This window comes from Girardinichthys multiradiatus, chromosome 20 (assembly GCF_021462225.1).
Source record: "Girardinichthys multiradiatus isolate DD_20200921_A chromosome 20, DD_fGirMul_XY1, whole genome shotgun sequence".
Classification (NCBI taxonomy): domain Eukaryota; kingdom Metazoa; phylum Chordata; class Actinopteri; order Cyprinodontiformes; family Goodeidae; genus Girardinichthys; species Girardinichthys multiradiatus.
This window is the reverse complement of record NC_061812.1, coordinates 51,487,075-51,512,647: the sequence shown is the minus strand read 5'-3', so window position 1 is coordinate 51,512,647 and position 25,573 is coordinate 51,487,075. Positions and strand designations below refer to the sequence as shown.

The window sequence follows — 25,573 nt, the reverse complement described above, 5'->3', positions numbered from 1 at the left end:
CCACAATCAGCTTGTAATCAGTTTCATTCAGTCCACCTGCACCATGCCAATCAGTGTCCCTGTGTCACCTGTATATTTACTGGTTTATACTGTTTGTTCATGCTGTGCCGTGCCTGCCCATGTCCGCTATCCATGCTATGCCTGCTATGCCTGCTCACGTTTTTGCCTCACGTTTTTGTCACCTCATACCCAGATGTAAGTTTCTTTTGTACTAAATATTTTCTACTCACCAAGCTGTCTCTGCCTACCCATCTGTGCCCAAGGCCACCCCCTTCTTGTCTGTTACGTGTTACTTCAGATTCTGCAATGTCTTTATGGAAACAGTGCAAAACCATTTGTTTGTATGTCATGAGAATTGAAGTAAAACTTAATCAGCTGTGATTTTAAGAAAATTCGTAGACTCTTGTCTATAGCTTGTGGAATCTCAGCAAAGACTGCTAAGAATGCCACGCTGATTCATCTTGACTTCATCTTCCTCCTCAGTATGTGAACTGGCCATGTTCATCCATGTGTAAGAATGGTACATTTTCATTGTACAGACTAAAGCTGTATAATTACAACTTCTATTTACTCATTTCCTTAACAAGATACAGGTTATATGTTGCATTGACATAATATATTGCTCAACTACTTGGTATGTATCAACTCTATAGTGCTCAAAATATGGCTATGTCTTTTAACACTTTGCAAAAATGGACTGAGCTTATATAGCATTTTTACACTAGAGCCACATTTACATGTGGTGGGGTAGGAAGCTAGAATCAAACCTGCAAGTTTTAAATTAAAACATGACTTCTCCTCCCATTGAGTCACAACTTTTCCTATGATGAGGTTGAATTTGGTTGTGCCACAGTGTTGGTGTTTGATACTGGTGACTTAGCCAAAAACAGTTACAGTATAAGCAGGGCCAATAATCTCCACAAATTTATTTGCTTTGCTTCTGTTTGCAAATAACTGAAATTAGATGCTATAAATGCAAATATTTCTCAAAAAGTAACAACATTTGTGTTTGGTCAATTAATTATTTGTTGTAGCAATGTTTTTTGGCAATACATTCTGTTAAAGGCCTCCTTAATTCCCCTTAAATGTTGCCACATTTGTTCAGAAAATGTATTTGTGGGTTGAGCAGCAGAGGTAGGTATGTGAGCTGTACCAAACAAAATCATGTCCAGTCTATTTTGTCAGTGCCAAAGAGCTTTAAATGGAAGCAATATGATGGTGTGGGTTGGCATCTCCCTTACTGGAAAAACAAGGCCTTATTGGTGTGTATCTGAACGCAGAAAGATATCTGGAGAAAATTCTGCAACCTGTGACAATCACATATCTCCTTAGTTTGGGTCCAAACTTTATCCTCCAAAATGACAAACACCTGCCCTCACAGAGCGGGGTTTATCACAGACTACCTCCAGAATTTAGGAGTGGGGAGGATGGAATGGCTTGCCTGCCATCTTGACCTTAACCCCACCAATTACTTGTGGGCGCAGCTTGAGCATGCTGATTGTAAGAAAGTGACTACCAAATCAACACTGTGATTCTAGAATTGCGCCGCTCAAGGTGGCAGCAGGTTGGAGTAGCTCTGTTACTTTTGATTCTTATTTATTCTTTTTTGGGAATTATTCTTCTTGTGGATACAGTTGATTTTTTTTGGACTACTGTCCACTCCGGTGTCGGATGCTGTGCAGCTTGGAGGATTTTTCTTGATACTTTCTATTTTTGGACATTTGTCATGATGCATTGCCATGGCAACGGGGTTGTTTCTTACAACCGGGAACAGCTGATTAATATCTCAAAAGCTCAAATAATACTTCAGCTACAACCCCAAATCCCTGATGAGTTGAAAAGGAGACGCCGTGGATGCAGAGCAGGAGCTAAGAGAAGAGAGAGAAGGAGGAAGTTCAAACCATCTCTTCCGTCGATTATGATGGGCAATGTGAGATCGTTGGGAAACAAGTTGGATGAACTCCAAGCCCTACAAAGGACCCAGCCAGAGTACCGGGCATGCAGTATCATGTGTTTTACTGAGACATGGCTGCAGGAGCATATCCCCGACTCCAGCGTCTCTCTGCCGGGCTTTTTAACCATACGAGCAGACAGAGACTTAAAGAGGAGCAGCAAATGTAAAGGAGGTGGACTGGCAGTATTTGTGAACAACAGATGGTGTAATCCAGGACATGTTACTGTGAAGTGTAATCTCTGCAGTCCAGATATTGAACTGTTGGCAGTAAGTTTTCGTCCATATTATTTACCCAGAGAGTTCACCAGTGTTATTTTGGCAACAGTTTACGTTCCACCTTCCGCTGTTGCCGACACTGGATGTGATGCCATCTGCTCAGTTGTTGCTAAGCTACAGACACAAAACCCCAATGCTTTTGTGGCAATTTCTGGTGATTTTAACCATGCTTCACTCTCTGCTACACTTCCAATGTTTCAACAGTTTGTCAGCTGCTCTACCAGAGAAAACAAAACATTGGATTTGTTTTATGCAAATGTCAAGGACTCATACATCTCTACAGCAAGACCTCCTCTAGGCAAATCAGATCACAATCTTGTTTTTCTCTGCTCGAAATATAAGCCCTTTGTTCAGAGGCAACCTGTAATAAAGAGGACTGTGAGAAAATGGTCACAGGAAGCTGAAGAAGCTCTGCACGGTTGCTTTGAGGCTACAGACTGGGACGCACTGTGCCAGCCACATGGAGAGGACATCAATGCCATGACTGAGTGTGTAACCGACTATATAAACTTCTGTGTGGATAACATCATCCCCACCAGAACCGTGAGATGCTTCCCCAATAACAAACCTTGGATCACCAGTGACCTGAAGGACCTGCTTAACAAGAAAAAAAAGAGCCTTCAGAGAGGGAGACAGAGAATTATTGAGGAGTTTAAAGAAGCAACTTAAAGTCAAGATAAGAGACAGCAAGGAGGTGTACAAGAAGAAGCTGGAGAGCAAGCTCCAGCAAAACAATATCAGAGATGTGTGGACAGGGATGAAGAAGATCACAGGCTTCAAGCAGAAGGATGATCAGACCGATGGACGTCTGGACAGAACCAATGAACTGAACGTATTCTTCAATAGGTTAAGTTCAGAAAGAAGCTCAGCATCCTCCTCTACTGCTCACAGCCAAACAGACATCCCACCCTCCTTTGACCCACAGGACCCACAGCTGTCCAGTAACACCTCACATTTTTTATCTTCCACCTCAGCCCTAGACCCTTCTACATGTTTGCCATCAACCATATCAGAAGATGCTGATGCTTCCTTTGCTTCCCCCTTCCACCTGTGTGTCTCAAGAAGTCAGGTGAAGAGACAACTGGAGAGACTGAATAGGAATAAGGCTGCAGGTCCAGATCATGTCAGCCCTAGAGTCCTGAAGGCCTGTGCAGAGCAGCTCTGTGGGATTCTGCAGCACCTCTTCAACCTTAGCCTGGCCCAGAAGAAGGTTCCGGTGTTGTGGAAGACCTCCTGTCTTGTTCCGGTACCAAAGAAAACTCACCCATCAGTCCTCAATGACTATAGAACTGTTGCCCTGACATCTCACATCATGAAGGCCCTAGAGAAACTCCTGTTGGCCCACCTGAGTAAGCAAACAGTAAACCATCGGGACCTCCTTCAGTTTGCTTATCACTGTGGAGTTGGAGTTGAAGATGCCATCATACACCTGCTTCAACAAACCCACTGTCATCTGGACAAAGCCAGCAGCACTGTGAGGATCATGTTCTTTGATTTCTCCAGTACATTTAATACAATCCAACCTGATTTGCTTTGTCAGAAACTCCAGAAGACTCAGGTGGAGGCGTCAACAATCTCCTGGATTAAAGACTACCTGACAAACAGACCACAGTTTGTGAGACTGAAGGGTTGAGAGTCTAACCAGGTAGTCAGCAGCACAGGAGCACCACAGGGGACTGTACTCTCACCATTCCTTTTCACTCTGTACACCTCAGACTTCCAGTACAAGACAGACTCCTGTCATCTGCAGAAATACTCGGATGATTCTGCAGTTGTGGGGTGGATCAGAGATGGACAAGAAGCTGAGTACAGGAAGGTGGTGGACCACTTTGTGGCATGGTGTGGAAACAATCATCTCATTTTGAACGTGACTGAAACAAAGGAGGTGATTGTAGATTTTAAGAGAAACAGGAATAAGTCAAACACTATTTCTATCATGGGAGAAGAAGTGGAGGTGGTGGAGGAGTATAAATACCTCGGTGTTCACCTGGACAACAGACTAGAGTGGAGATGCAACTGTGAAGCCATCTACAAGAAGGGACAGAGCAGACTGTACTTCTTGAGGAAGCTTAGGTCCTTTGGTGTTTGCAGCAAGATGCTGCATATCTTCTATAAGTCTGTTGTGGAAAGTGTGATCTCTTCTACCATCATCTCCTGGGGAAGCAGCATCAGAACCAGGGACTTAAAAAAGCTCAACAAGCTGATAAAAAAGGCTGGTTCTGTTCTGGGGACTCCTCTGGAACCTCTGGAGATCATTGTGGAAAGACGGATTCTTCATAAAATGAAGAACATTATGGAGAACCCTGAGCATCCTCTTCATGAGACTGTCCTACAGCAACAGAGTGTCTTCAGTCAGAGGCTTCTTCAGATCTGCTGTAAGACGGAGTGCTACAGGAGATCCTTCCTGCCCACAGCCATCAGCATCTACAACGGCTCTTTGAAGAAACCTTCATAATATGAGCTATAACAACATTTAATTTCCCTTTGGAATTAATAAAGTATTTTTGAATTGAATTTGAATTGAATTGAAATGCTGATTGAGTAATGGGATGCCAACCCACAGCAGTGTGTGACCAAGCTGGTGACCAGCATGAGGTGCAAGGATGTAATCCAATTAACAAGAATCAGGAGAATGCCCGGTTTGGCATTGACAGTGAGGATTTGGCAAATTTTTCATGGACACAACCCACCAACATTGTTGTGTGGAGTTTGCTAAACTTGACTCAGACTTCAACTATAACTATGTACTTTGATCATATGAGACTAAAAGTGAAAACTGGCATTTAAAGCAATAAACACTTCACATGGGTTTGCATTATGAAGTCTTTGAAATACCAGGAATTTGTTTTGCAAAATTCTAATGGACTCAAATGGAAAAACTGATTCCTATTTGGATTTTCAGCCAGATTATTTAATTTAATAACATTAAATGAAGCAGGTTTGTCCCATTCAGGTTAAAGATCTTTTTCAGAAGGGAAACATGGCCAATAAAGCAGTAATATAAGTATATTCAAACAATTAAAGTATAAGGTTGTCAAGATTAATAATTGTTTACATGACCTACTTGCACACAGACAAAGTGGAGTGAAATGATTTGAACTGATTCAAAGTAACAAGGGTTTAAAGTTTTCAATTTATTCCATACATTATGTACTGAAAACCTAAATGATTTTTGCATCACAAGATGTTCATAAAGTTCAGCAGAAACAGAATCAGCCTTGTTTCATGTCCATATCTGGTTCTAGACCTAAACCCAATAAAGAACCTATGGGCTTTATTCAAGTCAAAGAGCATCAGAGAAGACCCAGGACGATCTAGAGCAGGGGTGTCCAAAGTGCAGCCTGGAAGCCTTTTGATTTAATTCAGTCCATCAACAACAATTCAAGAATGGATAAAATATGGCCTGCAAACACAGGTGGTTGATGCAGATAAACACTTTTTTATTTTTTAGGGTGAATGTTTTACAGACAAATAAAATCTTCATAAGATAAAAAATGTGGGGCACAATACAAAGTTTTTCCTGTATTAACCATGTTCCTGCTTTCATTTTAGTTGTAATGAATATTAGCTCAAACATCTACTGCCCCCCAGTTCATTACAATCTGTTAAATGCAGCGAGTGGTGAGTCATGTCAAATTATTCATCTGTCTTTTAATAAGGCAATCATGTAACAATTTACAGAACCCTACTTTATTTCTCCGTTTTTAATTTTTTTAAAACACATATTTGTGGCTTTCAGATTAGGTTTTTTGGCCCTCAGGGCAAAGTGTTTGGACACCACTGATCTAGAGAAAATGTGCAAATATAAATGGCTGAAGAACCCTCTCTCTCTCTGCTCAAACCTTGTGAAATGTTAACAAGAAAAGTCTCAATTCTGCTTTGTTGGAAAAATGTGGCTTTACAAACACTGACAGCAGGTGAAACAAAAATTGTGCCACCAGTGATTTAATCAAAAACAATTATTTAACTTTTGTCCCCACTTGTTAATCATTCTAATCTATTAATCATTCTATCTTGCACAAGTGGAAGACCAAGGATACTTTCACTTCCTGATATTCTTTAACACTTCTGGATAAATGTACACAGATTAATGAGTAGATTTTTCTAACATTTCTAGAGTGAGATTATGTTAAGGATTTTTAAACATCTTTACCAGAGGAGTGTCATTAATTGTGGCTTGCAGTGTATAAACCGCTGTAAGTGTCAGAGGTGAAGAGCCATATTCCTTTTCATATATGAATAGCTCCCATTTATCAACAGATACATTTCTGAATCTACCAGCTTTAGATATCTACTCTATGATCATATAATTGAGGAAAAAAGCCAAAACAACACAAACAGAGCCTTCTGATCACTTTGTCTGTTGACTTCTTTCAGGACGTGAGTAAGCGAATGTCTCTGCCCATGGACATCCGCCTGCCTCCAGAGTTTCTCAAAAAATTGCAGCAGGAAAGTGAAAACTCCCCACTCTGCAAACCTGTCAGCCGCATGTCTCGACGTGCTTCACTAGTCAGTAATCACTGGGTTATCTTACAGTGCTTCAGTGTGTTGTGTCTTCCCTTCGCAGAGTGGATGGCTTGTTACCTTTCTGTGTTGCTGTTAGTTCCACCTGCATGACTCACAATGACTCACAGATGGATCCACTGTTATTTTCTTGTAATTATTTCTCAGTTGCCAATTAAGTATTTGTGTTGCACAGAATAAATAAGCAATCTTTGGACAGTAAAATTGACCAAACATTTACTAACTGATAAAGAGGACACAATCACATTAGTAAGTGTTGGGAGAATAATCTGTCTCCTTTTTTCTCTGCCTTTAGTCCGATATAGGATTTGGGAAACTGGAAACATATGTGAAGCTTGGAAAGCTAGGTGAGGTAAGTCACTGCTAGTTCTTCATACTCATTAGGGGTGGTTTGTTCTTTCTTTGGAAGAAAAGGTTTAAGTTGTTCAAACATACTCCTTCAGCTTTCCCCAGTTCTACAGTAGATGGCTCCCCCTTATAAAACAATGTCAGTGTGTCACCTCCTTCAGTCTTACTGTCTTAGTGTCTTGGTAGCTTCCCCAGTGTGGAGAAACTTCCAGATTTTAAATGTGACTCTTAGGGCATATTTTTGCCTAATTGCTGATGGTTCTGTTTTCTTTGCCATGGCACCTAATGGACATACAATAGTGTGAATTTTATTCCACCTTACCCTAACACAAGGGTCTGCAACCTCTTGTTTAGAGCTGCAAATGTTACTTGACCATTTGAAAAAAGATGACTTATAATTTATTATAAATATCTACTATAGGAAATGGTTGTTACTTTTAAGGAATCAACATGTTATGACTATGTTTAGGGTTTTAAAATAAAGGAAAAGATAAAAAGTTTAAAACAAGAGGACTGTTACATTTGTTTCCGTGATGCTGATATTTGGGGAAAATTAAGTTAAAAAAGTTTCTAACCTAATGATGAAAATAAAAATAGATCTAAAACAATGTTACTGATACTGTTAGTGTAATTCTGTGGAAATTCAATGCAATTTGTTTTTTATTAAAAAACCTGAATTTGTTATATCTGCATTTAAAATCATTTGTTTGGCTTTTATCATTTTAGTCAAAGTTATTGAGAGCCTTTGTGAAAGGTTGAAAGAGCCTCTTGTGGCTTTGGAGCTGCAGGTTTCAGACCCCTGTCCTAACAGATCATGTACAATCAGACAACCTCTCTGCACTTTGTGGCTTAAATTAAAAATTGCAACTCAGCAAATATCAAGATATTCCTACTAATACAGCTGAACTTCAATTATAGTTAAAGAGATTCTCTATTATTGATGTCAGGTGAGAACTGAATAAGAATGAATGCTGGAACTGAATCATAATATTGTCCAGCAAAATATTAGTTTACAGCTGTGTTCACTTATGAAACAAGCCTTTTTTTTTATTTTTTACATTCTTCCTCTTACAGATTTGCTTGTTTTTCATTTGACAAATACAGGAGAATTATCACATTGCAGATGGGAAAATACATATACAATTTTTATCAATTGTCTCATTTTTTTCCACCACAGCAACCTGATATTTAACAGGGATGTGCACACTCTTTAGACCCACTGTAAAGGCAAACATTAGTACAGATACATGTCCAGTATGTTCCCAAATATATGACTATACCTGACATGTTAAGGATTAATGGCTGCTAAATCCCACACCATTTATGTGAGACAAATTACAGTATAGTGAAATCAAAGTAAAGAGGCTTCTCATATTGATTAGTAATACTTGTCTTCAAAAAGACAAGTTGCTTTTTTGTTTTACAGGCAGCTGCAAGCTGTCAAATGTGCATCATTTACTTATGCACATTTGAAAAGACCTTAGTTTCTTTGTTTATTTGCTAAATTTCCCCTTCTTTCATCCTGCAGCATTCATTTATCCTTATTTGCCTTTAAAGATGAAGCAGATCTCACTCTAGAGAGAGGAATTCAATCTAATTGAGATGCTAGGTTCTGGTGTTGCCTCTGTGGACCCAAGTGATTATAACTTCTAACCTGATTCAGTCAGTCAGAATTAATTATACACATTAGACCTTTGAACAGTACTGTAAAGGCTGATGAAATTAAACAGACAGAGAAGGTAAACACATTCTAATCCAATAAATTCCAATGTTGAGTCACTGTTGACAGAGAAAGACGTACCCTCTGCCATATTAGTGATTCAGTTTAAAAACCATAAATTTCTTGCTGCTGTGTAGACTTGCAAACAAATCACATGGGCCACAATGTGGATGATCCCTTTGAGTCTTGGCATCTTTAATGTCTTGCAACAGTATTACTACTTCAATAAGATTCTTGCAGTTTCTCAAATTGCATTCACAAAATGGATTGCATCATAATTTTTACACTGTATTGACATGTAGTAGTAGAAACAGTCACAATCAAACTTAGCTCTTCCATATTACTACTGTTGTCATTTTAAGGTGTCATAATCTGCCTGAGTTTGGGGTTTTGAGTTTGTGTTCTGTTTACTTTCTCTGCCCTGTCATGTTCTTCACTTGTTTTATTTCAGTTCATTCAGGTTTATTAGATTCATTGGTGTTTAGGTTTTTGTTACTTCCCTGGATTCATATGTTTTATGTTTTAATTTGTATTTCCTTATAGATCTGGTTCCTCTCTGATTATGTTCTTTTGGCAGTCTCATTGTTTTCTTATTTCAGTCTCTCAGCTGATCCTGATTCCCTTCTGATTAACTTTGTGTTCATTGGTCCATTTTCCATTCTCCACTCTCCCTCTGTACATATTCTCCCTCTTTGTCATTGTTCTCCACTGGTTCCTCCTGAAACTTACCCTGAAATCTACCCTGGCAACAACCTGCTCCATGTCTTTTGACCTGCCTGTGTTTTTGTGTCTTGTCTAAGACTGTAAGTAACATTATAGTATCATTAAAGAAACTTTCATCTACTCACCATGCTGCTTCTTCACTCTTGTCTGCGTTTGGTCCTGCTAAACTCTCACAACGCCTGACACGTATTCTGATTGATTCACAGAGTTGTTATAGATTCACACTGATGGTCCTGATGGATCTAAAATAGCAGAACAGAACCCAATTATAAGCAAAGACAAAAACATCCCCATTCTTCTCAAGCTGACAAAAGGAAAACTCGTGTCTCTAGCGGTAAATTGTCATTAATGAACTTTTTCATGATATTACCTGATTTGTTATCCAAACTTGTGTTTATAGGGCACATATGCTACAGTTTTTAAAGGAAGAAGCAAACTAACAGAGAACCTAGTGGCACTGAAAGAGATTCGTCTGGAGCATGAGGAGGGAGCACCTTGTACTGCTATTAGAGAAGGTACCACAACAGAAACAAGCTGACAGCGTCATTCATGTGTGACGCCTCTGTAAAGACCAGTTTCAGGCCCTGTCAACACTGTCACAACGTTTCTACAAATCAGAGATTTTCTGCTCAGTCTAAGACATATTCACCAGAAGAAAACGTCCTTAGTAGAGAAGTAATACTTTTTGATATACTTGAAACTTGTGGACGGAGTTTTGTGGAGAGATGGTTCTAAGCTTGTTTAAGTTTTAAATCACCAGCAAAATAGAGATAAAATCCTTCATTTAAAGTAAAATGTTAGGGTTTTAAATCATTTAACACAACGCTGTGGATCATAAGCAGGCTCTTTAGAGGTAGTGTGCTGCTTCAGGTGTTTGGTTTATGTTCCTTTGGGTAAAGCCTTTTCTTTATTAAATATCTGTAAATGTTATAAACTTCCCCTGACTGCCCTGCAGACATTATATTACAGTATCAGTGTATCAACATTGTAAAATGATCACAGGGTTATTACCTGAGAAAATACAAAACTCTGTCTTTATATGATTTCATTTATTGTGGGATAAAAAGCTGTTCCGATACAACCTGTCCCCATGTGAAAAGTTATTTTCTCTCTATGTTCAATCATGAAATTAAAATTTTTTTGGTTCAGTTTCACTACCCACATCTGCTCTGATTACTGCTAGATCTGCACTTTATGAAACCATTTAAATAAAACCTGTCAGACAATACTGAGTGAGGTTTAAGATCTAGGAATGCAAAACACCATGCTCTAAAGAAAAGAAAGAAAAGACATTCAGGAATAGATGAAGTCACTGGCATGTATAATTTTTTTATTGTTTAAATCCTGAAGGAGAATGACTAGTTGTCAGTTTGTGCCATTAAGCACAGGCCCACTGGGATTATGCAGCAACACAATGATCCAAAGCGCAAAATGGAAGCTTCTGAATGTCTTAATCAAGTCTGGACTTAAATCTAAGTTAGATGGGGTGACATGACCTTAAACTGGCAGTGTGAGCTTAAAAATCCTCTTTTTTAGTTGAATTAAAACAGTTTCGCAGTGATGAGTAGGCCAAAGGGCCAGAATTCCTCCCCAGTGATGAAAAAGACTTATTTACACTTATTACAAATGCTTGACGTGTTATGATTCTGGCACGTCTGCTCTACCCTGTCTCCCTGGCTGCAATCAGCAGATTAGATGCACCTGGTGGCTGCTGCAGTGTAGTGCAATCTGTGGAATGCCAAGCACCTGTGTCTTCCCTGATATATACTGACTCTGACAAGCAGACGGTGCCAGATTTTTGAAAGCCATTCGTGTGAGCAGATATCCAGCGTTCCTTCCTGTCTGATCATTGTTCTTGACCTTGCCTTGCCTTTTGGATTTATGCCTCTGCCTGCCCCTTGCCTGACGCCTCTTGTTCCGATCGTTGACCCTGTTTCTGTCCTTGGATTATTGAGCCAGCCTAGCCCTCAGATTATTCAGCCTGGAGTCACTTCTTACCTGTGCTGTGGAGATCACCGCCTGCCGCCCACTGAGGTTTCCCCTCTAGGTTTCAAGTTCCACTCAAGATAAAAGCAGGTTAGTGGCTTTTCTGATCCCTGCAAAATCTGGAGAGACTACAAGTCACTAATCCCTCTTTCTGCCTCAGTGATTCCTGGAAGCTGTGAGGAGTGTTACCTGTGTGACGTTTTCCTGTGGCTGCATAAACCTTTTAAACTTTCAGTACTGTGTCTGGCTGAATCTTGGGTCCGCCTTTTTCTGATTCATAGCAGAAAAATCTGGCCAAAAATGGACCCATCGCCAGCACAACAGTGGCATACCCACGTTGATGAGACCCTTTCCTGGTTGGGTTCCGGCATGGAGGAAATAATTTCCACATTACGTTCTGGCAATCTTGTCTTCGAGCCGCCACCGTCACAAAGAAACCATGCCCAAGTAACACGGACAACAGCAGAGGTAAAGAGGTAAGGGAGCCACGCCTCTCTCCGCCTGAGATGTTCAAGGGAGACTCAGACCAATGTCGAGCTTTTCTAACTCAGTGTGAAATTCATTTTGAGCTTCAGCCGTCATCCTTTCCCACTGAACGTTCCAAGGTGGTGTTTTTTAAAATCTCTGCTGGCAGGAAAGGCAAAACAGTGGGGAACTGCTGAATGGCATAACAGGTCTGCATCTTATAATCTTTATGAAACTTTTTCCAAGGAACTCATTCGAGTTTTTGACCCGGTCATTCCAAGTCGTGAGGCTGCAAGAGGATTATTGTCCCTCAAACAGGGTGATCAACCTGTCTCGACCTATATAATTGACTTTCATTTGTTGGCTGCAGAGAGCCGTTGGAATGAGGCAGCACAAATGGATGCATTCATGAAAGGATTAAACGAAGACATCAAGGATGAGCTAGCGACCCGTGACTATCCTTCTTCCCTGAAACAACTCAAGGAATTGGCTGGCATTGATATTCGGCTGGCAGAGAGAAGGAGGGAGAAGCGACATGAGAAGGGTCGCTCAACTCAGGTTTCTGCACACCGGCATGAGAGAAGGAGTCGGTCACCTCTCACTGAGGAAAATGATAATTGTGAGCCCATGCAATTGGGCAGAACCAAGATTACCCCTGAGGAGAAAGATTGTCGGAGAAGATTCAAGCTCTGTTTTTATTGTGGAGAGAAGGAACATTTAGCACTCAAGTGTCCACTAAAAGGACAGGTTCAGCAGAGGAAGGGAGGTCTCTACTGAGCTGAAGTCAACTAACTGCCTCCTCCTTCTTGTTTCCTGCTCGTTTTCAAACCTCTTCCATGTCTCTCCAGGGGGCTGTGTTTATTGATTCAGGAGCAGACACTGAATTCATGGACGAAACATTCGCAAATAAGAACAGCATAAAACGTATCCCGTCAGCTGACACAAGAAACGTGCTAGCTTTGGATGGTCACAGCATGAACAATTCACACCTCAGGATGGAGGAGATTACCTTAACAGTTGGGGGTAATCATCAAGAAAAAGTAACTTTTATGATCATTAATTCACCTGAACTTCCTATAGTCCTAGGGCCTCCTGGTTGCAGAAACACAACCCTCACATTGACTGGAAGAAAAAAGAAGTACCTTAACAGTTGGAGGTAATCATCAAGAAAAAGTAACTTTCATGATCATTAATTCACCTGAACTTCCTGTAGTCCTAGGGGCCTCCTGGTTGCAGAAACACAACCCTCACATCGACTGGAAGAAAAAAGAAGTTCTGGATTGGTCTGAGTCATGTTCCGCTGACTGTCTTTTGTCTGCTGCTACAGAGGTCAGTGTGGAGAATGAGGTTGAGGAGACCTATCCGGATTTATCCAAGGTACCGCAAGAATACCATGATTTAAAGGAGGTTTTTAATAAAATCAAGGCCACAGATCTGCCACCCCGTAGATGTTATGATTGTGCTATTGATTTGCTTCCTGGCACATCACCCCCTATAGGCAGAACCTATTCATTGTCTGGTCCAGAGCACAGGGCCATGAAGAGTTATGTTGATGAGGCATTAAAGGCAGGGCACATTCAACCCTCTTCCTCTCCTGCAGGTGCTGGGTTCTTTTTTGTTGGGAAGAAGGATGGTTCATTGAGACCATGCATTGATTATAGAGGCCTTAATGAGATAACAGTTAAAAATAGATATCCCTTACCACTCATGAACACAGCTTTTGATCAGATCCAGGGAGCCAAGATATTTTCTAAGCTGGATCTAAGGAATGCATATCATCTGGTCCGAATCAGAGAAGGAGATGAGTGGAAAACGGCTTTCAACACGCCTACGGGCCATTATGAATACAAGGTCATGCCATTTGGACTTACTAACGCTCCTGCAGTTTTTCAGTCATTGGTCAATGACGTTCTAAGAAACATGGTGGGTCAATTCATATTTGTTTATCTTGATGACATAATGATTTATTCTCAAGATCTGGAAACCCACAGAAAACATGTCGGAGCTGTTCTCCTGCGTCTTCTCCAAAACCAGTTGTTTGTCAAGGCAGAAAAATGTGAGTTTCACATCACTACCACTTCCTTTTTAGGCTTCATCATTTCCCCAGATCAAGTGCTTGTCGATCCCTCCAAAGTAAAGGCCGTTTTGGAATGGCCTGTTTCAACTGATCGCAAGCAGCTTCAAAGATTTCCGGGCTTCGCAAACTTCTATGGAAGGTTTATTAGAAATTACAGTCTGGTTGCTACTCCCCTGAACGCTCTTACCTCTTCCAAGACAAAATGTTTGTGGAATAAGGATGCAGAGAAGGCCTTCAATAAGTTGAAGGAGCTCTTCACGTCAGCTCCAGTGTTACAGTCTCCTGACCCAGAGAGACAGTTTATCGTGGAGGTGGATGCCTCAAGCACTGGGGTCGGAGACGTATTAAGCCAAAGAGGTGAGGATGATCGTGTTCACTCATGTGCCTTTTTCTCAAGGACTCTGTCTCAGGCTGAGCGGAATTACGACATGGGAAACAGAGAGTTACTGGCCGTCAAGTTGGCATTGACAGAGTGGAGACGTTGGCTGGAGGGGACTAAGGAGCCGTTTATGGTGTGGACTGACCATAAAAACCCAGGCAGGCAAGGTGGGCTCTGTTTTTTGGTCGTTTTAATTTCTCCCTATCTTACAGGCCAGGGAGTAAAAATGGCAAACCTGACGCCCTATCCCGGATTCAAGAGCCCGCAGAATCTCAGTGTGCGGGTGAAGAGGAGTTTATCCTTCCTGAAACCGTCAGGTTGTCTGTATCCTGAGTTGAGGTGGAAAGAGAGGTCCAGGAGGCCATTAGGGATCTGCCTATCCCACCATCATGTCCACCGGACCGCTGTTTTGTTCCTGAACGCCTTGTGTCAAAGGTATTGGAGTCTTGTCATTGCTCTCGCCTCGTTTGTCATCCTGGAATCAGCAGAACGATTCAGACAGTTCAGTCTCAGTTTTGGTGGCCATCGCTGGTCAAGGATGTCAAAGACTTTGTTTCTGAATGCACTCAATTTTGTCGAGCCAAGCCTTCTCGACGCCCCCCTGCGGGTTTGTTGCACCCATTGCCCATTCCCCCTCGCCCATGGTCGCACATTGCGATGGATTTTGTGACAGGTCTACCGGTTTCTAATGGTCACTGTACTACTAACCATAATAGACAGATTTTCAAAAATGGTTCATCTGGTGCCCTTGGAGAAGCTTCCATCTGCAAAGGAGATGGGTGAGATATTGACCCGAGAAGTTTTCAGGCTCCATGGAATCCCTAATGACATTGTTTCTGATAGAGGACCCCAATTTGTGTCACGTTTCCGGAAGGAGTTTTGTTCGTTGTTGGGAATTTCTGTTAGTCTTTCCTCAGGGTTTCATCCTCAGTCTGATGGCCAAATCGAGAGAGCCAACCAAGAAGCTGAAACCAAACTTCGTATATTATGTGAGTGTGACCCGACCAAGTTGTCACAAAATTTGCCCTGGGTTGAATACACCATGAATTCTATGCAATCAAGTGCCACTGGTTTGTCTCCTTTTCATGTTGTGTTTGGTTTCCAGCCACCCATGTTTTCAGTTCAGGAGAGAGAAGCTAATGTTCCGTCCGCCCAAGCGGCTGCCACAAGGTGCCAAAGAATATGGAGAAAGGCCAGGAGGTCGATGATCAGAATGTCACTGGTTCAGTCAAGAACGGCCAACCAGAGACGGATCCCTGCCCCTAAGTACCAGGTGGGGCAGAAAGTTTGGCTCTCCGCCAAGGACCTCCCATTAAGGGTAGAATCCCGGAAATTGGCACCCCGATTTGTTGGACCTTTCCCAATCTCCAAGATTATCAACCCTGTCGCTGTACGACTGAGATTACCCAACTCCATGAGGATTCACCCCACGTTCCACGTTTCTCAGGTCAAGCCCTTCATGGAGCCCCAACTTGGGCCCACCTCCGGGCCCCCTCCACCCACCCGGGTCATTGACGGTGACTACAAGTGACTAATCCCTCTTTCTGCCTCAGTGATTCCTGGAAGCTGTGTGGAGCTGTGTGACGTTTTCCTGTGGCTGAATGAACCTTTTAAACTTTCAGTACTGTGTCTGGCTGAATCTTGGGTCCGCCTTTTTCTGATTCATAGCATGACGACAGTCGGATAGCTTTTTTTCCCCTTTTAAAAAATGAAATCTGTATTTAAAACCTGATTACTATATTTGGGGCCTTACTAGGAAACAGACTCAAAACAACAATTTATTTGTGACTCGATTAAATTCAGTTGTGTTTGAAAGTTTTTTTTCACATTTTCAACATTCATACCTGCAAATATTTTTTTGCCAGTTAAAAAGTAGGATGTAACATCTGTTGTATTGGACAAGTTTATCTAAACCCACAAACCTCATTGAAAATAATTAGTTTATTTAAGAATTAACTATGAGCCTTCTGTGGTCATGTTGCTCCTCATGTCTGTTTGCCCCTTTTAACCAGTGTCTCTGCTGAAGGACCTCAAACACGCCAACATCGTCACATTGCACGACATCATCCACACGGAGCGCTGCCTCACTCTGGTGTTTGAGTATCTGGTGAGTGCATCAGCAGCTAGATTAGCACAGTTTGTAAAGGTTAATCACTTAAAAGGAAGATCAATGCAACAATGAGGTATTCTGTCTTGCAGGACAGTGACCTTAAACATTACTTGGACAACTGTGGAAATCTCATGAGCATGCATAATGTCAAGGTAAGACCCATTAATTAATTGCAGTTAGTAGGATCTGGTTTATTACCATGGACTATTTGGGCCATACTGAGAGAATTTCTTTCTGGTTTATTTTTGGAAAGTATAATATTAACGTCACAATAATAGGTCTACTAGAATAAAGGCATAATATTATGAGAATAAAGTAGTAAATATAGTAAATTTGTTTTGCCTTTTCAATGATCTCGCCTTACTTTGGTCATTTAGGTCTTTTAGATCCTAACCATCGTTCTGAAATGCTGACACTAATTCCAAAAGATAAGCATAAAATTCCTCCAGACTTTCACATCTTTACTTTTCTGTTGGATTATTTAGTGCATTGGAAAGGAGCTTCCTGAAGACACAGTTTCATTAAAAAACAAAGATAAAACTTTATTTGTCTATATGACTGTGTCACATGCAGACCCAGTCAATAAATTAGAAAATTATTGAAAGGTCCATTTATTTCAGTAACTGAATTCACGGTGTGAAACACATTATATAAAGTAATGTAAAACCTTTATTTCTATTAATCATGAAGGTATCCCACTTATAGCAAAACATGACATTTAATAATAGAATATTACATCAGACAAATTAGAAAATACATTATTATTCACAAATGTGGGTTTAATGAAATTATGTTTAATACCTGCTTAAAGGTTGGTATTTTCCAAAGGTTCTTTTAATCAACCAATTAAATTTTAATCAATTAACCACCAAGCTTCATTGGATCACATAGTCTGTCTTACTGAATATGACTTCGCTTAACAATTATGAACTGCTCTGTGATGCTTTATCACATAAAATCACAACAAATGTATTCAAGTATGTTGTAAAGTAGAAAATGTGAAAAATTGTAACAGGGGTTAACACATTTGGAAACTATCATAAAAAACATTCTAAACATTTGCTTAACAGTTATTTACAAATGATGACATGAAATGGGAGTATGTTAAATTTAGTTCCAGACATACAGAAAACACCCAAATTGGGTTGAATGTTTGAGGCAGGTTGGTAAATATGCCCACCCTGTTTGGAAAATTAGCATTTCCTTTTTAACCTGTGTGGCATCTTTCCCTATGGACTGCTTATGCTTCCCTCCTATAGATCTTTATGTTCCAGCTGTTGCGTGGTCTTTCCTACTGCCACAAACGAAAAATCCTCCACAGAGACCTAAAGCCTCAGAACCTTCTCATCAACGACAAGGGCGAGCTGAAACTGGCTGATTTTGGTAGGAAGCAAATAAACATTCAAAACACAAATGGGACACAGACTCTTGACAATGAAAAAGCCATCGTCCTTGTAGTAAACGCTTCTAGATTTATTTCCTTTTATCACCAGACTGACGTCCTAAATGCTGATTACTCTCAGCCTTTTGTCAGGTTTCCTAGCAACCATACACCTCTCTCTTGATTTTCTCAGTTTTGTGTTGGAAGTAGGTCAATAAGCCCACCAGTGTCCCTAACTATTTTTAATAGCTTCAACTAAACCTAGCCAAAGACATGATTGATGAACTGTGCTCCACTGTTCGTTTGGCTTTAAAAGTCATGAGCAAACAGAATGGAGATACTGATCCTGTTGAGCAACGATACAGGATAGCTAAAATGGACTAACTTCTTAAACTCTATGTTGTCCAGGTCTGGCGCGGGCCAAATCCGTCCCCACAAAGACCTACTCTAATGAAGTGGTTACTCTTTGGTATCGACCTCCTGACGTGCTACTGGGCTCCACAGAATACTCCATGCACATCGACATGTGGTGAGAAATACAACACACTAATGTTATTCTCTACTCAGTGCGACGATCCACATCACACAATGACCATCTGCTATTAACACCTGGAAGTTGTAATAGCACTTATTATTTAAATGTATGATTTATATACAATTCTTTACATTTCTTTCTTCAACTTTGATCAAATATCAAAGCATATCAAATATGTTATATAGTCTTCCTTAAAATATAAAGTGACCAAAGCCCTCTTGTGACACAGCAGCAAATATAAAGAAGGCAGTAATGCAGTGATCCCTAGTCAGTTACAGTTACGGGTGTTTAGGTAGGAACATCTAGAGACTGACATTTTACCCATTATTCAAAATAGCTGAAGTTCAACCAGATTGGATGGGGAATATATGTGAATAGCAAAAGTTTTGACTTTTAATGAGACTAACATAGAAATACAGTTTGCCCTAAACCATTCCATTATTGCTCTGATTTAATGTTTGGGGTTGCTGTCCTGCTGGAAGGTGAACCTCCTGCCCAGTATCAAGCTTTTTGCAGCCTCCAAAAGGTTTTCTTCCAGGATTGTCCTGGATTTACCTCCATCCATCTTCCCATCAACTTTGACCAACTTTCCTGTCCCCATGGAAGAAAACCACTCCCAAAACATGACAGCACACCACAATGCTCATGGTGACGATTTTTTTTTTCATTTGGATTTGCAGTGTTAATTTTCCTTCAAACACATTTTACATGTAGACCAAAAAGTTCACTATTGTGAACAAGATTCAACATAGTGGTTTGCGTTCAGCAATGCTTTTCTTCTCTTTTATAAAGGCCAGATTTGGGCAGTGCCCTGTCATTATCCTTGGGTATTTGGGTTTTGGTTTTTATTTGCGCAGGTTTTCTGATAATTAATTTATTTCTTATGATTGGTAGTTACCTTAGTTCAGCTCCCTCTTTGTTAATCGTTTACCTTCCCTCAGTCTCCCAGTTTTGCTCTCGTCTGCAGCTGTTGGACATTCACCTCCATCCCATGCCATTCTCCACCCTTACCTCAGTATATAAGCTCACTGGGTTTCTTTACTGGTTCCTTCCTTTTCGCTGCATATACTCCATGTCCCGCTTTCACTGTAATCCACTTGTAGGTTTTCTTTGTTTTTTCAATATTTAAGAGTCTGCTTATTTCCTCCACTGTCAGTGTTATGCTCTTGGGTGTTCTTACTAACTACATCATGACAGAGCACAAGTCACTATAGTTGCCCTGTTATCAGATTCTTCCACCTGGGCTTGATAGCTCTGAAGCTCATCCAGAGTTACCATAGGCCCTTTGGTGTGTTTCTGATTAATGTTGTCCTTTCCTGGTGTTGTAATTATGAATATGAATATATTATTTAATTTTTAATATTAATATTTAAATATTTATTAAATAATATTTCAGTCTGTTAAGGGTTGTCCTGTGAATACCAGCCCAATAAGGCAGTGGTATTAGGACAAAATTGAAACCTATGGCCATGAACTTTGGGTCATGACCAAAAGAATGAGATCCCGGATACAAGCGGCTGAAATGAGCTTCCTCCGTAGGGTGGCCGGGCACTCTTTTAGAGATAGGGTGAGGAGCTCGGAGTAGAGCCACTGCTCCTCCACATCGAAAGGAGCCAGTTGAGGTGGCTCAGGCATCTATACCGGATGCCTCCTGGACGCCTTCCTTGGGAGGGGTTCCAGGCACGTCCCAACGGGATGAAGCCCAGGGGACGGCCCAGGATACGCTGGAGGGACTATGTCTCTCAGCTGGCCTGGGAACGCCTTGGGATCCCCCCAGAGGAGCTGGAGGAGGTGTCTGGGGAGAGGGACGTCTGGGCGTCTCTGCTGAGTCTGCTGCCCCCGCGACCCGGTCCCGGATAAAGCTGAAGACGACGAGTACGAGTGAAAGGGATGAGCCACGCTCTGACATTATTGAACAGCAAAACTCTGCACACACATGGAATGAATTCACACAATTTCTTAAAATAAAAGAATCTATTAACAAAAATAAGTCAACTCAAAGTCAAACATATTTCACTCAACAAACTCTTTACTATGCTAAAACAATCCAACTAAACTACCAAGCAGAATGAAAGAATAGGGAAGACTAATGGACTATGTACAATATAAACAAGTTGATTAAAGATGGTTGAAAATCATGACTGAAAGAGTGATGCAACATTACCATGCAATGTTTATGTTTGAGAACCAAGGATTATCTTTAAGGATCTGGAATGAAGTTAAGTTAGTCTTGAAACTAACTTAGGCAATAATCAGCATACCTTTAAACAACCATTCACCATGCGAGATCAGATAAAATATTATTTTAATAAAATAATATTTTAAGAATGATTTGCTGAATAAAACCAACCTTCTGGATGACCAATGCTCAACATTGTTTAATTAGCTGCCTTTATTTAGTTAAAGAAATATTATTTTGAATAAGAGCCAAATCTTTCTGGAGAAAGGGGCTTAATGGTGTTTACTTAGTTTTCAAGTTTGGTAAAAGAATATTTAGGGAAATATTGTTTTACTGGATTGAAAACCAATAACCTTTTTAGGTAAATGATCTTTAGCAGCAAGCACGTGTTCTTAGCTGTTAGCAGTTAAAGCTAATAAAAAAAGCTTATAGCTTATCATCAGAATCACACATATACCTTTAAAATACCACTAAAAAAAAAGGGGTTAAAATGCATAAGCATGGACGGAACGTTATGGCCAATCTTCTGTGTTTAAAATCACCCTTTAAATAAAGTTTTCTTAACTTTGAAAACAAGAACAAATACAGAACACAAACTGAGCTAGCACTAAGATAGCTGAGTTTCAACACAAACAAAACCAAACTTCATAAAACAAAAATAATGTTTAGATTATTTCATTCTAAACTACTACTCTCTGCCCAAACCTAACCTCTTGTGTGAACCATGCTGAGGAAAAGTTATCCAGGGTGACGAAGTTTGAAGAAAACAACCACAGTGAACAAAGGGCTAACTGCAGCTAACCTCCGTAGCTGTGGGGTGGGGCGGCTCGTTCTGTCGGCCAAACTGGATGTTACTGCTATAACCACGGTGATGCGGTCCCGTTGTCCTTCCTTCAGACCGGGAAAACCACTCTACTCGGCGTCGTAGAGACAGGGTCTCTGCTGGGAACTCTCTGGAACACAGTTTGATTCTGTAGACCTCAGAGAGAAAAGTCAAGCCACGCTTGTACCTTAAGTATTCCCGTTCTTGAATGAATACCGGATACACAAACAGTAATTCTTTTGTACTTAACTTAGTGCATATGATCGCGGGATCGTATGACACTCTTGGATCCAGTTTGAAGAGTTATGTCTGTTTGCCTGCAAAGAGACATTAGCGCGCTGTGTCTCTCTGTCCAGATACCCTGGGGAAGACCCGCGTAGAAGAGACAGGATGTAACAAGAGTGGTGCTTTTATTTGGATAGTGACGTCATGGGAAGTCTGCTGTTACCCCTTTTTCCTGGCTGTGCTGGAAATGGGTTAATGAGATTTATTTGGAATGTTCCAGAAAAGCTCATACTGGCCATTCATGTTGTACCCATGGCTGTGGTCCCAACACCAGTGTTTCAGCTTATGTGGACGACCATGTCTTGGTAGGTTTGCAGTTGTACTTTAGTCTTGCCATGTTCAGATGATGGATTGAACAAAGCTCTGTGAACCGTTCAGAACTTGGGATATTGTTGTAGAACCTAATCCTGCTTTAAACCTGTCCACTACTTTCTATTTGGCCTTGCTGCTGTGTTCCTTGGTCTTCATGATGCTGTCTGTTTACCAATGTTCTCTACTAACCATCTCTGAACAGCTGTCTTTCTACTGAGAATAAATTACTTATCGATGGACCCTATTTACTAATCAGGTGAAGGCAGGTGGCAGCACTGGGTTATGACAGTAAAGGGGGATAAACACAAATGCATGACAAACTTTTCAGATTCTTGTTTGTAAATCATTTTTCTTCCACTTCACAGTTATATGCATTTTTGTGTTGTTCTGTCTGAGAAAATCACAATAAAATACATTGAAGTTTTTTTGTTGTAATGTGAAAAGGTTTAAGCAGTATGATTCCTTTTGCACGACACTGTATTTCATTGGTTAGAACCGGCTGATAAACCAATACAGCAATATTTCAGATACAAACTGATTGGCTACATTTCAGTTTGCCTGGAATACCCCCACACATTTGTTTAATGACAGATTATGAAAACGGGACTTTGGCAATGTGACAGTCTGTTATTAGCTCACATAAAGCTGTAGGTCCCCTCAGAGACCCACAGGGGGCCTCACCGAACCACCCTGCACAGAACAAAAGGCTGAACAATTCCCACTCACAGAGTATTTCTCTTATCTCGTTTTAAAGGGTTTGTTGAATTCACACTAAGACCTAATATATCTGCATTGCATGTTTCCTATTTTTACATATGGCATTTTCATCCCTTTCCTCTTCTTCCCAGGGGTGTGGGTTGCATCCTGTTTGAGATGGCAACGGGTCGTCCAATGTTTCCTGGTGCCACAGTGAAGGAGGAGCTACACTTGATCTTTAGACTCCTGGGTAAGATGGCAGCAAACGAGAGAACAATAAAGGCCAAAATGAAATAAGTCAGGTCGGGTCGAGCCAAGCCAATTAAATACAAATGGAAAAGGGCCATTACTTCCAGATACAGGAAATCTAAATGATTTTCATACTCATTACTTTGTGGAAACAGTTTGGGGATTGTCACTTCCTGTTCCAACATGAATGACCTGCAGTGCTCAAAGATGCAGTAGGTCCAAAAAGACTTTGAGCCAGTTTGGTGTGGAAGAACTTGATAAGCCTGCACATAGTCCTGACCTCTACCCGAACACTTTTGAGATGAATTAGAGAGGAGAAGGCAAGTCAGGCTTCCTCATTTAACATCAGTGTCTGACATCTGAATGTGCTTCGAGAAGAACAGGGAAAAAGTCCCATAAACAAACTTGTAAAACTTCTGCTAAGTCTTCACGGAAGAGCTGAAGCTGACTTCATATTAAACCTATGATTAAAGAATTGGATGTCACTCATGTTCATGTGTGTGCAGACTGATGAGTGATCAGTTTGACAAAATAGTGTATCTGTGTCTGATCATGACTGATCATATCAACAGACATCAAGGATTCTCAATAAGTAATGGGTAGGCTATGGATAATAGTATTTAATGTTGGGCTGAATGTGCCTCAGTTGGAAATAGGCAAGAGCTAGTGGGCAAATCTGACAGGATGCCAGATACTATGGTTTTCATGGTAATAAAACTAAATTTAAACATTTGAAAAAAATCAATTTTTTATCTGGAAAAACAGAAGTGCTGAGGTACTGATGCCATTTATTTCAACTTTGTGCTATAACTGATGATTTTCTATGCAGACATACTGAATAAATTGGAATATTGACTGATATATGATTTTCCGCTTACAGCTAATAAAAACACAACATTTAAGATTAGAATTACATTAGACAATTTAGTGGACCTAATAAAAATTATGTTTAATACCTACTTAAAGGTTATTTTCAAAAGGTACTTTTAATTTGACAAACGAGCCTCATTAGAACGCATATTCTAATTTGCTGAATGTGACTGTATATGCTTATCTTTTATTGTATAACACAGACACACTTGAGGAGAGTAAAACCGGACAGGTGGCAATCTCTGTGGTCACTTAAGGGAATTCGTTCCAGCTATGTTGCATACTCATGACACTCATATCAGTGTCAGCCGTTGATTTTGTGGATCAGCATTGAAATCCTAATCAGAGATTAACTATAAAGTGACTTTGTGTCCATTGTGGTTTAATAACAAAAATAGGAAAGATATTCACAATATTTAGTTTTCTAAGTAAAGATGTACCAATGAGCATTTTTTATGTGGCCACCAGTCTGTTTTTGTAAAGCTTTGAAATGATTTTGAGCAATTTCTCTCGAAGACGTGTAGTTAACAGCCTTGGTGTTAGTTATTTAAATTAGGAGATCAGACATAAAACTATGTTGGATGAGAAAGCACTCTTCCTCTGTAAAACAGGATTCTACCAGTATTTTAAAACAAAGGAGCTTGTTATTTAGAATTTATATCAGTCCTTATCATCTTTTATTTACAATTAGCACAGTTAGAGCAGCTAGCATTTCTAAAACAGCAGGTAACACTGAGAATTCCAAAATGGTGGAAATGTTTTTAAATTAAGCACATTTAATGGCAAACAGAAGTGGAAAGATCAAAGGTATGAAACAGAGGAACTCTGCTGTACTCTCTTCTTTGCGGTCTCTTACTTTCTTAATGAACTGCAGATATGAAAATACAGTTTTTATTTTCATTCTTCTTGATTCTCTGTGCTTCCTCTGGATTGTTAACAACTCAGTGAAACTTAGAAAAGCCCTCTTCCTACAAGTTACAACTTCTATACCAGAAAGTGTTGTCAGTGTGACCTGGTAGTGCTTAAACATGGTCCATTGACAGATCAGAAAAGATCAGACCTTTGAGTATCTGTCCAGTTGACTGATCACAAAAAACACAACAGCCGGTTTTTTGAAACAGCCCTAAACACATTAGGTTTGCTCTTTGTGAAACAGTGATGGAAACCTAATAAGTCAATGGGAAATAGTTAATTACCCAAATATGTGAGCCTGCTAACTCTCACTTTTGTTTTATTTTCCATAAAGGGATTTATGTGTGACACTCCTTTAGTAACTAAGCAATGACTGCATCTTTATTGCTACCAGAAAAATGTTGAAAACTATATATAGATATATATCTATCTAGATGAACTTCTTGTTCACACATCTGAATTTTTGGACATGTTGTGTAAAAGGGGTACATAGGGATACACAGTTCATTGTACAGCTTCAGGAGGGAATGAAGGTGTGTTATTCCCCTCAAACAGGAGAAATCCCACTCTACCTTTGGTTTTTCAACAGAAGCAGTTGAAATTATAGTAACAGTATGATGATATTGTTTTGTAGTTTTTATAACGCAACTTTTTAAAACTGTGGAGTAGCTTGGCTTAAAATCCAGAAACTGACCCATGCTTATATTGGATAACACCTCTCACATGATCCCATGATGTTAGAAAAATGATCTGTCGACTGATGCAGTAA

General features: G+C 40.2%; 1 protein-coding gene across 1 annotated transcript in view; it reads left to right on the top strand.

Moving 5' to 3' along the window:
• The window catches only part of cdk18 (cyclin dependent kinase 18), a 103,841-nt gene that overhangs the window by 63,409 nt on the left and 14,859 nt on the right, over positions 1 to 25,573 (top strand). The window contains exons 4-11 of the mRNA XM_047346864.1: positions 6,608 to 6,739; positions 7,050 to 7,106; positions 9,946 to 10,060; positions 16,465 to 16,559; positions 16,652 to 16,714; positions 17,822 to 17,945; positions 18,352 to 18,472; positions 22,926 to 23,023. Of these exons, the coding sequence (XP_047202820.1) occupies positions 6,608 to 6,739; positions 7,050 to 7,106; positions 9,946 to 10,060; positions 16,465 to 16,559; positions 16,652 to 16,714; positions 17,822 to 17,945; positions 18,352 to 18,472; positions 22,926 to 23,023 (805 nt within the window). The remainder of the gene's footprint in view (positions 1 to 6,607; positions 6,740 to 7,049; positions 7,107 to 9,945; positions 10,061 to 16,464; positions 16,560 to 16,651; positions 16,715 to 17,821; positions 17,946 to 18,351; positions 18,473 to 22,925; positions 23,024 to 25,573) is intronic.